Consider the following 17,684-nt stretch of genomic DNA (forward strand, 5'->3'; position numbering starts at 1 on the left):
CTTGCTAAAGAAGAGGAAAAAGACTGCATTCAAGAAAGCAGCAGCTGCTATAGGCAGGCAGGGGGTATGGAATTACATATACACCTGATGAAAGACAGCACCCTAAGAGATTTTTTTGAACACTCACACAGAAGCTCTCAGTGCATCAGTACACCCTGCTACTTCTGTGGAGGTCTCCCAGCTGTTCTTCCAACCCAGTAAGTGAGTAAGCACGTTTGGGAATAATTGCTTTCACTGTATGAATATTTACCTGCTATTAATAGAATCAAGCTGTTGCTATTAATAGCACTTAATTAATACAAGGTGTACTAGTAAGCATTGGTTCTGATCCACACATCCCACAGCTGTTCCCACCAGTGAAATTTGCAATATCTTATTCCAGCCCTGTGGAAGCAAACTAAGTATCCACAACACCAAACTAGTGGTTTCTGACACATGACCTGGAAGGAAGGACTGATGAAAATGCCAAGCCATGTACCAACATCTGACAGTCTCTTTTGTTCTCTAGTCAGTCCCAGAACTGCATACCATTAGTGAAATGAACAGGTCCATCCATAAAGAAAAAAAAAAATACAAAAAGTGTGCTTAGTAAACAACAAAGGCTCATTTCACAAGTACAGGACATGTTTTACAGTGTTTTACATTGCCTTCAGGAGGGAGGAAGAAGTGTTCAAAGACCCATCAAGAAAACCAGACAAAGTATCCTAAAGACAACGTCACTAAATTCTACACTACAGCCTTGCCTTAAATCTGCAACTACTGCAGCAGCTGTATTTCAGCTTAAATGGAGATTTACTTCCCCAAAAGCAGGTATGCAGGTGGAGTACCAGTCTTGAAATGCAAAAGAACTCATGCATCCTGATTTCATGGATAGCAATAACCACCTGGTCTCTGCACACACTACGGAATGCCACCATGACCACCTGGGAGTTCAGCTCCACTGCTTCTAGCACTTGTGGAAGCTGAAAGATGTATGCTTTAAACATCAATGGCAATCTGTCACTGCATCAAAGCTGTTTTATGATTAACCAGGAAGCTGGTAGATTTAAAAAGGAAAGCTTGTAAACACACAGAAGGCTTTAATAAATATTTCTGTACAAAAGATTTAGGCATGCTCATCGCTCTTATGAGATCTGGGTTTTCAAATTCTTTAAACAAATATAACATTAAAACAAACCTTTCAGAACACAGTCCCCACCATAATGAATCTCAGGGGTTTCTTTAATATTCTTCGGTGTACTGAATTAAGCAAAGGCTTGTTTCACTTTTTATGAATGCCACAAGTGAAAATACACAATTTTACTTTTATTGATTAGATATTCATTGAAGTCTGTTACTGAAGAAAGAAAAAAAACCTGGTCAAACTTTGTATCATGTCAGAATAAACCTCACCTAGGAATCCTAATCCAAGAGAAATTAATGGGAGGTTTACAAATAAGCTTTGCTGAAGATGGAAGGACACATATAATACATTGTTTTGGCAGCTAACAGTATCACATCTGATGTGTTGTTGACAACAGTAAAACCTTACAAAAGCCCTGTTAAGGAACAGCATCTGTGAATGCTTACAAGTTGCATTCACTGACTTGCAGGAAGTGTACTAGATTTGACATATTGGTTGGTGCTTAGAATATTCATGAGTTCCACTGATCCCAGGAAGTCATCCATTGAGATGGACTTAAAAGTCAGTAGCATTTTGGTATAGAATCTCAAAATCCATTTGAAAACCTCAAAATTCCTTAAAAAGAAGCCTACACTTTACAACTGAATAATGCTTTCTGTTGAAAGAACCTGTGGGATTGAAATATTAAATCAATTCATTGAATTAAGCTCTAGTTTACAAAAGCCTAGTGGAAAAGTTGCAAGGTTTTTTTCCCTGCTAGTTTTATATAACCACAATGGAACACATATTAACACTCTCAAACGACACTCAAAAATGTTTTAGTAGGTGCAATGAAAAGTTTGAAAAGTAACTGAAGTGCCACAGAATAAGAAACAATTACTGGCACATACCAAGACTTCTATTCCTAACATGGTTTGGATTACACTATACCAAAACTTACAGGCTCTGATCACAAAACTACAACAGTAGTAGTAACACCTATGAGTGGCAACACTTATTTAACAATACTGCTTCAACTGTTCCTGCCTGTGCCCACAGCATCCTGCAGGAGTTTCATCATACTGAGAGTACAGTAACTCAACGATGTTAACCATTTCCACTGGTGTCATTAATGTGATGTTCTAGTAATAAAATTGCTTCTTTCCACTCTGCTTTTGCTTTTGAAATCACTCCTTTGCTGCTATTTAAGATAAATCAGTGAAGTCTAAAAGCAGTTACCATTGAGTCTCAGAAGGGGATATGAGGAACTTTATATTTTAATGGGATTTTGTTTGTTTGTTTGTTTCCCTTGGGGGTTTGGCTTCCCCTCCAAAAAACATGAACACAAAACTTTTTTCAGCTTTTCGAGCTAGCTATATGCCAGCCCAAGAGCATGACATATTTCCAAGTTTTAAAGGAAGTTACCGGAAAATGCCAGAGACTATTACTTCAAGCTTGATCTTAAATTTCATCCAATGCCAGACTAGAAACTGGGCTGCCATATTTGCACAACAGCTACTCAAAGAAAGCTGAAGTGCTTTGAATAGCAGCAACCGTGAACATCAGCTGGGAGGAAAGGCACCAGGCTAGATAAAACTCCAGCACTCTGCCTCTAGGTACAATGGATTCACCTCTCCACAAGACCAAGTAGCCTTGCAATAGTCTTCTGTTTGACTTAAAACATCAAACTCCAATCTAGTTTCAAGCTAGATGCCATTTTGCTACCTCTTTCAGAGAGAGCACATATGGATCTTCTCTTTCTACAACTCCACTGTGTGCCACTAACAACAGGCTATAAGTATTTTGCTGCTCTGTGCATCCCAATAAAACCTGAAGTTGCTTTCCTTCCCACTCCAAAGGCACATCCTTAGGTTTGAAATCTTTAACTTTGAGCCTCAACAGAGCCTGCCAGAAGAATCACCTCTAATGATTCAGAGCTCTGATGTTGTTGAGATCTGGCACTGCATTATTGGAAGCAACCAACTTCATTTACTTCCCATTTTTCCCTAAAATTCCCACTTGAGTCCAGCATTCTTAACAATAACACTTGGAAACAATGTTCACAAGCCTGTATCTGCCTTTAGTCCTCCAGCTTTAAAACCAGATATAGGTCCTGACTCATCTCTCCACTCCCCCTATAAAACTAACCTGTAGCCTTCAAATCATACATTCAATAACACTTGCACAGTGCCAGCCCCAGTCTGGAATGCTACAGGACTAAAGGAAGTCCTTTGGTAGTTCAGCTACTCTAACCTGGTAGAGAAGCAGGAGCACGATTTGTTCTAGAACTACAAAGGAAAAAGAAAACAGTAGTTTAGAGATCTGTGAACTGCAACTAAGTTGCAAGATGGCAAGCTGAAATGCAGTCCTGGTGTGTGTAACTTACTCGCCATTGTTGAGGTACTTTTAATGTAATTGCCTAGAAAGGCACCCTCACCGTTCAGCCAATGAGTCTAGTAATGCATTTTCAATCAGATTTTTAAAAGGCATAGCAAACTCAAAGATAATTATTTAGCCAAAGCAATAGGGATCTGCCGCCTCCGCATTGAAGGAAAGGTTGCAGCATCATTCTACTTCTTATTAGGTGTTAAAAGAATCAAATCATTAGAACTCCACCTTTAGGCTCAAGCTTCCCCTGTTCTGCTGCTTTTAGTTATCTATATACAAGTTTCGGGTACAGAAGAAGGTTGGGTCTTACACCTGAGCCATTTAGGATGAGTATCAGTATGAAGCATATTTAAAATGAGCCTACCTTTCTCCAATTTGTTAACCCTGCAATTCAAGAAGTGACAAAAACCAAGTGATATCAACTACTGAGACAAGGATGTGGTGTCAGGAGAGACCATAAAACACTTAATCATCATTACTGTTACACCTGAGCAACCAAGCATGCTTCCTTACAGTTCACTTCAATTTACAAATACGTCTAGTGCTGCATCATGTTAGACAACAAAAACAACTGTGGGCATCCCTGGAAAGCAATCCTTGCAAAATGTGAAGCATGGCACCGAAGAAACAATTTTTTCCAAATAAAATATTCAGGATTCAGGTTTATCATAGAAATGAACACTGTGTTTAAATCTTGATGCTGAAAGCCAGGCTACTATTCTCTAATTTACTTACCTTGCAAGGTAACTTTGACCTTGCTCAAGTGTTTACTTACTGATCTACAAATAAAGCAGTTCCAACAAGTGACCTCTTAAGTTATATTGGAGTACTAAAAATGACGTGTGTTGTGGGTTTTTTTGAAAAACAAATTACTGTTAAAAGATTTTTCTGACTTTTACTTTACGCACAACAATCTGGTTTAATGTAATTTTCAATCAACAATCATCTCTTCTCATTGCATCCACCTTCCAAGATCTAAGATAACAAGGAAGCACTGAGAAAACAATATCTGAAAGCCACTAGAAATTACAAGAAGAGAAGGTTGACTATATTTTCCTTTTTATTAAGCATCTAGTACCTGTTATTAGACACTGCATAAGACAACTAACTCTCTCCTGTTAAATCCAGGGAAGCAAGACACAAAACAGGAAGGAACCGGCATCACACCAAGAGCATCCTCATTCTATTGTATATAACTTTTCCTACCAGAATCACAAAGGCTTAGAGGTGGAATCCAGCATGGAATTAATGCTACAAATGAGCAGAGAGTTGTACAAAAACTAGTCTGGGCTTTCTGTTTGTTTTAAATAGTTACAAAAAATGCAGTTAAAAACCCTGGAAGTTGTACTTCCCTGCAATAACTAAGGCACTTTAAAAATCCACTGACTCCAATAAAACCTCTGAATTTGTAAAAGGAATGTAAAGTAACAAAACTCATTAAAAACTGTACATGTATCGCAATATATCTGATTTTGCATCTCCACACAGACTAGAGTTCTGCTTATGCACACAGTCTGTTCTTACTCTATCCCTATGCCAATTTTTAAATAAGTTTCCTAGGCCTACCAAATAGGCCTATGTTTGAAATTTGTTGAAATTTTAATTAGCTGAAAAGACAAACTGATAAGGAAACTACTTACGTACCTAACAATCTTTATCCAGAGAGCTGTATCAGTGACGAGTTAGAAGAGGTATGTCCCAGGAATTGTTACAGATGCGTATTTCCTGGTATAGCATTAAAATGAATCATTTTGACTTAAAACCGTACTTTCAGAAGTCTGCAAAAATTCTAAGGACCCCTTCAAGTCTGCAATTCCATATTCCTTCACGACTATAACAGAGCATGTAAGAACTGTTACATTCACACCGGTGTGTTTTTACCACATGTAAAATGCAAAAGCTGCTTAAGAACACAACATAATTTTTCTTCATACTCTTGTCTGTTCTGTTAAGGTCTTATGTGCAACAATTTGGAAATAAAAGCAGAAAAAAAAACCCCATTGCTTCATTATACACAACTAGCTCCTCTGCTTTAAACAAGACTTTTCAATAATTTACATACAGAAACAAATGTAACTCAACTCTAAGCATAAATAATGAATCATTAAAAGGAAATAAAACCTTTTTGGCTAGCCACTTACAAAGACTGCAGGGCAACAAAAGTAGGATTCTATTTTCACACTTTAAACTGTTTATATACAGTTCATAATTTGTAGGAATTGATAAAAAAAGTGTCCAAAAGTTATAACGTATGTTCAAAGTGCACACAGTAAACTATTACTTAGACCAATGGGTAAATTGTCATTGCTCCCCCGTATTTTAGATTCGAATTATATGACACTGTCCAGGAGCTATTTGCTCACTTCCACATGCTTGTATTTTCTCACATTCTTAGGTATGGCTGGAAAAGTGACATGAACATAAAAATACTAAGAGCAAATATCTCCTACTTGAAAAATATACTTTTCAACTCATTCTTTACTCTCACATTTCAACCTTAGATTTGTAACTCAATATCCAAGTGTTTTTAGGTTTAGTTTAAAATTCTTAACATGAAGATTTAGAATGAAACACTAATAAATTTAGAATTTGTTACACATTCTACATTTTTAGTTTCAGTAACTTAGACTAGCACATTGAATCAAAAGGGGCTGACATTTATACGGTTGCTCTGAGCACAAGTTTCCAAGCTCTGCCCTATATTGGAGGGGAGATGACCAAACTCATTTTACAGTTCCCATCTTTCACCACCTTACTACAAGAAGCTAGACGCCAGCTTCTCTTCTAGATTTTGTTACCGCCAAACACTGATCTATTACAGGATGTTTCTAGTTTTAGCACCTTTTAGCAGTACAAAGGTCTTTTCTTTCTCTCCACACCAAGACAATCCAAAGAATATCCCAAACTACCTTCACCAAAGGAGTTCAATGTTTGCATCTGTAATGCTCTAGAATTACAGTCTTAAGTGCTATACAAGCAAGTTTTTGGTTTCCCCCTCTTCTCTCAAAAAATTAAAATAAGGAAACCAAAAAATCCTCACCAGAAGAACATGCATCTTCAGGAAGACCAAGCCTGCAGTATTTTTTTTTTTTTTTAATGAAACTGACATTTGTGTTGATGTTACTGATCAACTAAAGCCTCAGCTACTATTAGGCGCACCTGAAATCTAATGAACTGCCAAAGAGTAGCTGGTAAGCGTTAAGGGGCAGGGAAGAAGAAAGTTTCTCACCTCTTAGAGAGGACACAAAAATGAACACAACTATTACGGCACTGCAACAAAGAGCCTAAATTAGATCAACCCTATTGCTCCAGCTCCTAGTTGATACCCATTCCAAAATGGATTTACAAATTCTGCTGGCAAAACAGCTTTACTGCAGGTACACAAACACTTGGGAAGTTGAGTTGAAAGCATTTAGCAGTATTACCGAACACTTACTGGTAAACTGTATTTTAACTGGCTACATTATACTCTTAAAGAGCTGCTGCACAGGTTAGCTTTAGGAACAGGCTCAAGCATTCAAAAGTGTATGCAAACAAGCAGACACACATGCAAGGTAATAGACATGGTTAAATTTCACAATGCTCAAATACAAGAAGAGTAGAAGGAAGATAATCAGTGTGGAGCTCTATGCCAAACTATTCTATCATCTTCATATTTAGTCTGACAGTTCAGCAGCTATTTTGACACTACATCAAACACCATGGTCAATCTTCAGTAATAACAATCGAATGTCACTTGCCCACAGAATCTAAACCAAAATCCTAGGTCACAGCTGCAAGACATGAAGAATTGCTACCAGTTGACTCCAGATGTTCTGCTATTTCTTGCATGGCCAGGAATACCTAGCCAGCAACATACCCTAAGCAAAACAGTGCTGGAAGAATAAGACCCCTTCCTCCCACACGCACACGTAATGACCAAGCTGTTTCAGCTTCGCTAAGGAGAAGCCCATGTTCCCTTCCTTTCACCAGTAATGTCCTGCGCCCCCTTCTGCTGCATCAATTCAGAGACTCTCCATACCTTGCATGTCAATTCAACTCACTAATCCCACAGAAAACCATCCACATTTTTTCACTCCCCAGCTTAATGAGCTGCAGCAGCTCACAGAGGATCAAATAAATACCAGAAGCAGGGAAGAGACATTCCCTTTGTTTCCTGACAATAGCAAATTCTTCAGTCGGTTCCCCAAGCTATCTCACAGAAGTACTACCTAATGAAGCAAACTACCTAAAACTGTTCTGGTAGTGACTCACTTCCAGTCAAGACTAAACACACCAGCTTTATCAGGTCAGTCACTATACCTGTAGTCCAAATGTTCCTATATGATGTTTCCAAGCCAAAGGTGAGAAAGATTTCCAGCCTTTGACACAGCTCACAAAGTCTGTGAACTGTAAGTTCATATACATGGCAGAGTTTTTAGAAGACTGTGTCCCAGGAGATGGTGATGCTTACTACTCTAATCAGCCTGGTTATACCTGAGTTAATGTTTTTCCCTTCTGGTCCCAGACAGAACACCTGTAGAGCACTCAATTGTGTAATACAGTACTACGAAGTACTACCATACTACTTTTGTAGTCACTCAGCGTATCAGGTTTCTGCTGCAGTTAGCAATTCACAATATACTCTATGTCACTGCTTCAGTGATAAATTACAGAAATACTACAAAATGCAAGAATCCATTTTTGATCTGCTAAGACAGCTGATATTAATATTTAAAAGCCTGATCCCTTTCAGTTTTGCTTCACGGCTTTTTACAATGTGAGGAAGAAATTTCCCCATCTACCATTCTGCTGCCTACAGAATTTGAGGAATAGGAAGGAACTTGCAAAATACCCAAAGCTTACAACAACAAGCTAGAATCATAGAATCATTTAGGTTGGAAAAGACCCTGAAGATCATCTAGTCCAACCGTAAACCTAATGCTGCCAAGTCCACCACTAAACTATGCCCCTAAGCACCACATCTACATGTCTTTTAAATACCTCAAAGGATGGGGACTCAGCCACTTCCCTGGGCAGCCTGTTCCAATGCTTGACAACTCCTTCAGTGAAGAATTTTTTCCTAATATCCAATCTACACCTCCCCTGGTGCAACATGAGGTTGTTTCCTCCCACCCTATCACTTTTTACCTGGGAAAAAAGAAGAGCCAAACACCCATCTCACTGCAGCCTCCTTTTAGGTAGTTGTAGAGAGCAATAAGGTCTCCCCTCAGTCTCCTTTTCTCCATCCTAAATAACCTCAGCTCCCTTAGCCACTCAAAGCAGAAATCCTTTGTGCTCTGGAATCTCCACTGCTTCCCATCTCACAGCTACCAGATGCCCGAGCACCTTTGGTAGTTCATGGTTTGCTTGTGTTTTTTAAAACATTCTGGCATCCAGCATACAAACAGCTTCATTATTGCCCAACAGCAAGACAGTCAAGACCCTACATTAATGGATGCATTAGGCAACTAAAGCAATACAGGCAGGACTGAGCTTTGAGGGGTCTGAGACCTGGTCAGGTCCAAGCTTTCCCTGCTACAGAAAGCAGAGGAGCCAGCATCAACAACTCTACTGTTCTTGGAGCACAAGAAAGATGCGTAAAGTATACCCTTCTCCCATTGCATCTTCCTCAGCACATCAAACCAGATCTGTGGCAGAGGCGGCAACCGCAAGCCTGGCTTTCCGTGGCTCCAGCAGAGGCAGAAGTGCTGCAGACGTTTTGTTCTTCTCAATATCTCTGGTGTCTTTCCTCCTTTACTTCTAGGCAATTGCTTAGTTTGGCTATCCCTAGAGCTGGCCTTCAGGAAATTTTAGATCAACAGAACTGTCCTAGGTGAGGGGAGCCAACAAGGCAGCTTTTATTATACTACATGATCAAGAGACTCTTTCAATTACCTGAGAGCACGTTAAATAAAAGTTCCCAATATAACAATGGAAATTGAACATGATACCTTCTTAATAAAGGAGTACCTTGAAAAAGGATGGAGAAAAACTGAGAAGAGCTTCATCCTATAGGCTACAGGTACTATTTTCAGGAAAGGAATTTTCAAGAAACCCAGCCTGAGTGTTTGGCTCTCAAGTTCTGGAACAATAAAATCATCTATGACCATCAAAACTAGTTTTCTACTAATTAGAGTCATAAGTTCACCCACAGAACATCCATCCACCTCTCACACTGCTACCCCTGGGCCAGGTCAGAAGCAATATGCTCTGCAGGTGGTTTGCACAGCTGACTGGTTTCTGCAAACACAGAGGCAAATCAGCAGAGTTCATCTTTTGCAGGCTCTCCTTATGCTCAGCCTTCATTCAAAAACCTGTGAGATTTTTATATTTGAGTCCTCTTAGTCTCAGAGAAGTTTGACTGAACCTGGCTAACAGGCTACAGTATTAGCGAGATCAGGCAGTAACTGCCTAAGCTTCACTTCCTTAGAAAGCAGTAATAAAAAGGCTGAGAAGCACAGCACAGCCCCAGGATAAGAAGCTTAAAGCAATGCCTACCACCCAGCCTAACAAACTTAGTCTTTCGCCAGCTGAACAACAAACAAGACCAATAAGGGATAAAAAAGGATAGGCTTTATATCATAAACATCTCAGCAGTTCCCAGCAACTGATGAGAGGAATAAAAGTTTTTGCATCCATGTGAATGAAACGTGACCAAAACCCTTAAACTCCTTTTTTATTCTTAAACAATCAAGACAAAATAGCCTAATGAATAATGGAACAGCCAGGAGAGCAAAAGCATAAAACTATCATTTTCTTAGAGGCCAGCTGTGATTAAAGCTACCTCCTTTGGTTGTTGTTGTCCATGTAAAACATTCTCCTTTTAGTCATAGCCTATTCAGAAGGGAGTCCCATTCACTTTGTCACACTACTATCAATATACTGAGTCTGTAAGAAATTCTGGGACACAAACTAAGCAGAAGAGAACAAGTAATGAAAAAGACCTTCTGTGAAATGAATTGGGTGAGAAGAGACTTTCAGGTCAAGTGTGAATGCCTCTGTAGAACACTCCTTAGCAAAACAAGCTATGACTCCAACAGTTTGTAGCGCACACTAAACAACAGATTCAGCTGTTCAGCTTCCAAAAAGACCACACACAACCCCCAAAAAGAATTAACAGCATGAGTTTAAGGAGAATTTACTTCAGGAAAAATCCTATTAGACTTAAAAGACCCCCTGTACAAATATATGTACCAACATGAAATACTACACGGTCTATGAAGAAGAGCAGAGAAATTGCTAATAATACTTTGGGTAGTTTAAATCCATGAAGATTATATGTATGGCTCTAAGGTCTTAGAAGTAGTATCTATTTAGTCAGCTTTTTAGAGGAGAAAAAAACCACACAAACAAAAAAAGATGGGCTGCAGACAGAAGTTGGAGCAATATAGCAATCCAACACCTATCCAGAGCTAAACGAGCATACAGTTCCTTCCATTTGTACACCTGAAATTTAGCTTTGGTTTGCTACTCAGCAGACATCGTAACCAAAATGGTAACACGGGTGCACAGCACTTTACATACTTATGGTGAAATACCCATTACTAATGTTTTTCAGAAACACAAAACTCTCTACAAGCTATACATCATGAGGCCTGGGAGTGAAACCTTCTCAAACAGGCATTTTCAAGTCATTGACCTTGAGGACTTTCATGAACTACTTGGAACTGGTTCACTAATAAAAACAAGGCTGCAGTCGTATAGATTTAACTTGCTACTTTTCTATGTAGACAGTTATTAAAAAAATTGGGAGCAAAAAAAAAAATAAAATTCTGCGCATCCATCTTCAAAGTTTGCTACAGTCCGCTTTACTCTGAAGATTACATTTACTCAAGTTGTCATTGTAGTTATTCATATGACCAAAAGCCAAAAACTGGTCGCAATGTCACAACTTCGTAAAATGAATCATTCTTAGTGAACAGCGAATGACGAATCTACAGAGAAGCTTCTCATTTTGATAACATGAACGCTTCTTCCTATTTATATCAAGTTAATTATGTCTCTAACTCGGGGAAATAGAATACTGTTTGAAGTTAGCCACAGATTTGGATCCAGGTGCTCTTGCCTACTTTCTCCAGTCAACTTTAATTCAAATCAATTAAAAGTAACTGCTCATTCACTTAAGTTACAAGATTGCTTAGAGAAAGAAAAAAAATAATGAAAAAGACTAATAAAGACAGAAAGGTGAAGAGTGCCCTCACAATTCTGGGGAGAAAGCTTTGTTGTATTCACTTAGCTCTCTCTCTAAAATATTGTCAGTATATTTCCTTGACCTGTTAGAAGCACTCTGTACTTTTTTTTTTTTTTTTTTAATCCAGACAGGGCAAAAAGGAAACTCAAAATCAAAAACAAATACACAGCTCTTTTGGTATGTCAGCAAGAACTGACCAAGATATAGACACAGGGAACAGAGGAATATAAATTAAGCATTGTGAAGTGCCCCCATCAATATGTTCTCTGATCTTTACACAAAGAGAAGGTTTAAAAGATCTGTTGGAACTAGGGCAGCTCATTTCCCACTTGACTCTCACTTTTGACCAAAACTTCACAAAACTGATTTCTCCTCCATAGATGCACAGTATATCCCCTGCAGTTTCATGCTGATTTATGAAACAGAAAAGGTCTGCATACAAAGAGAAACATCCACAAGATGCAACTGTAGACTAGGTATACGTCTATATAGTGCAAAAAGCTGCAAGTGCTACTTAGCAATAAATTCAAATATTAACTACAGATCGAGAGACATTAACTATGTACACAAGTAACAACATTCAGGAAAGTGAACTTCTCTGCAACTCCCCAGTCTCTGTCAAGGACATTTAAAGGAACAAGAAGATTAGCAGCTTTTGAAGACCTACTTACTTACTGAACCACAGAACTGTGTTTACAAAGAGGGGGAAAAAGGTGTGGGCTTCAGTGCTTTCTCAGTTCTTTGTTCCTACATATACTGACTCCCTTCAACTTTCCATCATCTCCCCAAGTGAAGATTTTATAAAACCTCTGGACAATAAGCACAACCTTTCTGGGTGAGGAAGGATGAGACTAAAGACAGTTTTTATAAGCATGTGTGCCAACTACCATACATGCTTACAATCATTACACCTACTGCTCACAGCACATCCTAAAGACCTATGAGAAGTGTCAGTTATGAATTAAGCTCTCCGCAATTTCATCAGGAAACCTTGTTAGATTAACTATGAAAAACAAGTGTTTGGGAAAATGGTGCTTTACTACAGCATAAGTATCGCTGCTGTTGTCAACAATAAGCCTTGAATCCAGGAGTGAGAAACTTTGCCAACTACCAGATACCTGAATTTATCTGCTAAATACACCATTCAGAAAGGAACAAGCTGAGAAGATACCTGGTACCTACATGTAGAACTATGAAGTATAATTCATCTTTAAAAGAAGTTCAGAAACACTGTGGCTTTATCTCAGCTCTGGAATACTCACTGCTGCTTGCCCTTCTTGGTTTACTGTTCTGTTCAGTATGTGCTGCTTTGAGGGATAAAGAATACTGCCATCAAGGTAATCATCACAGCTTTAATTCAACTGTCCACAGAACATTCCTGCTCACTGAACCACCTGTACCCAACAGCAATCCACTGGGGCTACCCAAAAGTGACCCAATAACGAAGTAACAGAGTGTTGCACTTAGAAGCTGCTATGTAAGACCACGAACCAGAAGAACAGTGCCTATATAGGATTGTATTATGAATCATACACAAGAGTACGAAGCAGTGACAGGTGACTTTCAAGAAGCCACTTAATGCTCTGACCATAACAGTAGCACAGTGGAGACAAGTGACCATAGTCATGCAGTTTTCCTTGCCACGGCACTCTGCTCCACATACCTCTCATTTACTTGAGGCATCCCACTTCACATGCTGAGAGAAACAAAGAGGTAGAACAAAAAGACAGCAAAAACAATTATTTTTAAGTTAAAAGTTGTCAGCATTGATTTGACAGGCTTAATAATTTGGCACAAATACAACTTAAGATCCCAGGGCCAAATATTACACCTAATACTTACCTGAGAAAAAAGCTTTAATCGTTGATGTAAACTTCCCCATGATCTCAGAATAATTATTACTGACAATCTCGAGGGCGCATCCATTCTTCCTGTCATAGAGCTGTGGCAAGATGCTGCTGTTAATAGCTCCTTGCTTTTTCCCCTACCTCACCTCATCAGTTTCTCCTCTGGTTCAGTGAAACAAAGACAATTAAGACTGATGATTTCAAAGAACTGCAAAACAGGGGCTAGTCTAATAACTGAAGAGCTGGGAACAAGCAGCTGGAAACAGCAGCCTCCTAACCAGTATCTGCCCAGTCAGACAAACCATTTGGTCATGACAACTGCAACAATGAAGCTTTCACACTGAAGGCAGCGGCACTTCCCCATCGCCTTCTCTCATTTTCTAAATAACAGCAAGAAACGTCCACCTTTTAAAAGAATCTCCATATAATTATGACTATTAGAAGAAACAATGGGAGCTACCAAATTCTGACCAGTTTGTAAAGAGCATTACAAGTGCAAAACATCCTATGTAAGATGCTTCAGGCTGCTGAACTACCCGTGTTTAGCACTTCCAGTACATTTTCTTGTACACTGTGGGAGCCAGTACAAATTCTGACAAAACACGAGTTGTTCTCTCTTAGCAGGTACGTATGCTAGAACGTACGCTAGAACGGCTACTCAGTACAACTAAACTTTGGGGAGCAACGTCACTTATGGCTCTGTGCTCATTCAAAAATATAAGCAACCATCTGCTGAGAAGCTTCTCAAAGAGGTACAGTCGTTACCAACATTCAATCAGAGGATATTTTTTATACAGTTTGAGTCCTCATTATTGAGAGCCAAGGTATTTCTCTAAGAACTAGAGAGAAATCCACTTACCATAGCAACTATCAGTTTTGAACAAATCTGAGCAGCTAAAGAAAGTGAGAAGTCTAAGCTTTTAAAGTATCATAAATAGTTCAGAACACAGGAACTAACTACTCAAAAAATTATGGAAGTTTTATTACCACTTTTCTAAGCAATGGAGACTACAAATTCTAGTATTACTGTATCTACAGACAAATCTATCTAGGAAGAAAAGTCTAGGGTAGTTTTTAAAACAAACAAAAAAATCAGTAAAAGTGGCCTTTTATTAGTGGATCTCATTTTGGCTGCTCAGATGACACGAGCTGTAACTAAGGCACTTTTTGAACATACAGGCAGAGCTGAAGGTAAAGCCTCTACAGCCAATAATGCTCACCAGGCCAAATGCACAAGAGGCACAGCCAGCTGAGCCAGTCAGGGGCTACAAAACTGTCTCTCTGGCAAATCCTTTTTTTTCACTGAGGTGTCAGCAGTATAGCTTTTACCAGGATAGAAGCAATTAAATTTTTCCATGTATTACCCAAGACTTCACTGAAAACAGCAAACTTCAGTGTATACTGTGACAACTTCTACTGCACAGCAAGGTCAGTCTTCTCTACCAGGAAAATTCTCCAGCATTTCATTAAGCTATCACTCTGGGGCAAAAAGCAACAAGTACCAATGTTACTGGTCAAAGTGTTCAACTAATGAGACAAAGGAAAAGTAATATGCTGCAGTCCACATAACATGGTAACATGGGGGGGGGAGCAGGGTGTCCTGGGAGGGAAGAACACTAATAGTGGGACTAGCGAGACACCTGTCAACCCATCCTTGAAACAAAGTGGAGGCATCAAACTTACCCTGCAACTGCCACTATCCTTATCCGCAGGCAGGAATCCACCTCTCCCTTTCCTGAGGGTTAGCAGAAGGAGCCTATTTCTCAGTTTGGGATCCTGCCTTGACAACAGACATCTCCTATATAAATTCTTCAGTGAATAGATTAATCTCACTCTGTTTTCTCAAAACACTAAGAGACCTGCTGTGCTATTGGATTGACTGCCACAACAATAACTATAACCCCGGGGTTTTGGAGAATCAGAACTATTAGAAGTTTGAAAATTAAACTCCCCTCTCCAACGTAATGAAAGTAATATAGAGTACACTATAAACTATTATAGTAAAGATACTTCTCCTATGTAGTATGTTAAAGAGTGAGTGATGCTGGATGTTGAACAATTTTTGATTTTGTGCTAGAAACCCAACAGAAGCCCAATTAATCCTAGCTCAAAGCCCAGTCCTTTGAAACCCTGCACGCCACGCTTTGGAATAAATAAGTAAACTGTGCCTACGCTATCAACAAGCAGCAAAAGCTTTACGAGCCTTTGCAACTCCCATGTTGACTCTCAAATCACCCGAAAGTAGCTTCCAATACCAACAGATTTCACCTTATTCCGCAGCAGTTTCAGCAGAACCACGGCGCTCCCCCGGAGCAGGAAGCAATCCCAGTGGGAACTCCACGTAGCCCCCGCAGGAGCGCCGCGCAGCACACCACCCTCCGCAGCGGCATTTGCTCGGTGGCGAAGGAGCCCGTGGGGGCAGGCACGGCCCCCGCCCGGCCAGCAGGACGGCGCCGCTGACCCCGCCGCGGTCCCCCGGCCAGCCCAGCACCTCCCGCCGCCGACCGGCCCCGCCAGCCCCCAGACCCGCCCCGAGGCCGGGCGCTGCCGGGGCGCCGGTACCGGCCCCGCCGCCCGCTCCTTTACCTGGTGAAGAACTCGGCAAAGCTGCTGCCGGCGCCGGCGATGCCCGCCCGCCGGGCCCTCTCCGCCGGCTCCTGTGGCGGCGCCGGGGCCTCGGCCGCCGTCCCTCCGTGGGCAGGTGCTCCGGGGCGCTGCGGCGGCGGCTCACCTCGTAGGTGTTGCGGGTGTTGAGGTTCACGTCCGTAAAGGCGAGGGGCGCCGCCGGCAGGGCAGCGGGCTCCGCCCGGCCCCGGGAGGTCCGCACGCCGGGGGCCGGCCTGCGCCCGGCTGCCGGCGTCGTCCCCCGGGCCGAGGGGGCAGCGGCGAGGGGCTGCCGGCCGCCGCCCCCCCGCGCCGCTCCGCCTCGCCCCGCAGCCGGCAGCTCCTCAGCGGCTCGTCCAAGGCGGTTCCCCCGGGGCCGCCGCCGCCCCCCGGGCCGGGCGGACAGGGGAGGCAGCCCCCGTTCTGCAGTTTCGCTTCCTCCGGCCCCGGCTCACCCCGGCCCGGCTCGGCCCGTCCTGCCGAGGGGGGCGGCGACGACGGCGGCGGCTCCTCCGGCGGCGGCAGCAGCAGGAAGCCGACGTCCCCGTTGGTCATCCTCCCGCGGGGGCCCACGGCGTAGGCGGCCCCGTTGGCGGGCTTCTCCGGGCAGCGCTTCCCGCCCGCCGCCGCGACGGGGCCGAGCGCCGCCAGGTACCGCTGCAGCAGGCCGTTCCTGCCCCGGCCCGCCGCTCCGCCGGCTCAAGCCCCGGTTCCCATCCCGCTCCCCGTCCTCCTCCTCCTCCGCCGCTCCTCCGCCGCCTCCTGCCGGCCCGCGGGAAGCACAGCTGCGCCGCCCGGAGCTCCGGCATCGTCCGGCCCCACCATTTGCCGCCGCGGAGCCCCGGGGATGCCAGCGGCACAGCGGGCGGGGGCGCGGCCCCCCCGGCGCGGCGGGGGCCGAGGGGGGCGGGGCGCGCGCGTTCCTCCGCACCGGCGGCGCCGCGAGCGCTGGCAGCCGGCGCCGCTCACCGCGTCGGACAGCGGCCTCGGCGGGGGGGCAGCGGGCCCGGCTCACGCAGGCGCACGGCGCCGGCGGAGGCCCTTCCCCCCGGAAAGTCACCATAGAGAGGCAGGGCCGGGACAGCGCGCCCGCCCCGCCACCCCACCCCCCCGCAAACCACATCCGGGACCATAGAGATGCCAACTAGACAGGATCTGCCCCGCCAGAGCGGTGCCTCGGAGGCCGCTTCCCCCACCCCCCCGTTACCGTATTCCGGGTGAAGGCTGGCCCCCACGCAGCGCATACCGCATTCTGCCGGCGTGCGGCGGCGCGTCCCGGGCTCGCAGCAGGCGGCGGGGGAGCCGCGGAGCCCCGGCACCGGCTTCCCCGCGGGGCGGAGCCAGCCGCGCACCGGCCGCGGGGCGAGGCGCGGTGTCGGTGTCCCCCGGGAGGGGAGCGGGGGCGCCGGGGCGGGCAGGGGCCGCGGCCGCGCCTCGGCCGGGGGGGAGGCGGCCGCGACGGCGGGAGGATGCAGCCGCGGCATCACAAGCGCTAAGCGCAGGGGCGGGCGAGGGCAGGGGCACGGCCCGGTTGCCCCGCCAGCCCTGCGGGCGGCACCGGTGGCCGCAG

The 17,684-nt window shown here is 43.5% G+C and overlaps 1 protein-coding gene across 1 annotated transcript in view; it reads right to left on the bottom strand.

Annotated features, from left to right (window-relative positions):
• The window catches only part of TBC1D12 (TBC1 domain family member 12), a 45,107-nt gene extending 28,010 nt beyond the window's left edge, over positions 1-17,097 (bottom strand). The window contains 6 exon segments of the mRNA XM_056352143.1: positions 16,097-16,208; positions 16,211-16,346; positions 16,348-16,389; positions 16,391-16,780; positions 16,782-16,861; positions 16,864-17,097. Coding sequence (XP_056208118.1) covers positions 16,097-16,208; positions 16,211-16,346; positions 16,348-16,389; positions 16,391-16,780; positions 16,782-16,861; positions 16,864-16,939 — 836 coding nt within the window. The 5' untranslated portion in view covers positions 16,940-17,097.
• Positions 17,098-17,684: the final 587 nt, after the last annotated feature.

This window comes from Falco biarmicus, chromosome 9, assembly GCF_023638135.1.
Source record: "Falco biarmicus isolate bFalBia1 chromosome 9, bFalBia1.pri, whole genome shotgun sequence".
Taxonomy (NCBI): domain Eukaryota; kingdom Metazoa; phylum Chordata; class Aves; order Falconiformes; family Falconidae; genus Falco; species Falco biarmicus.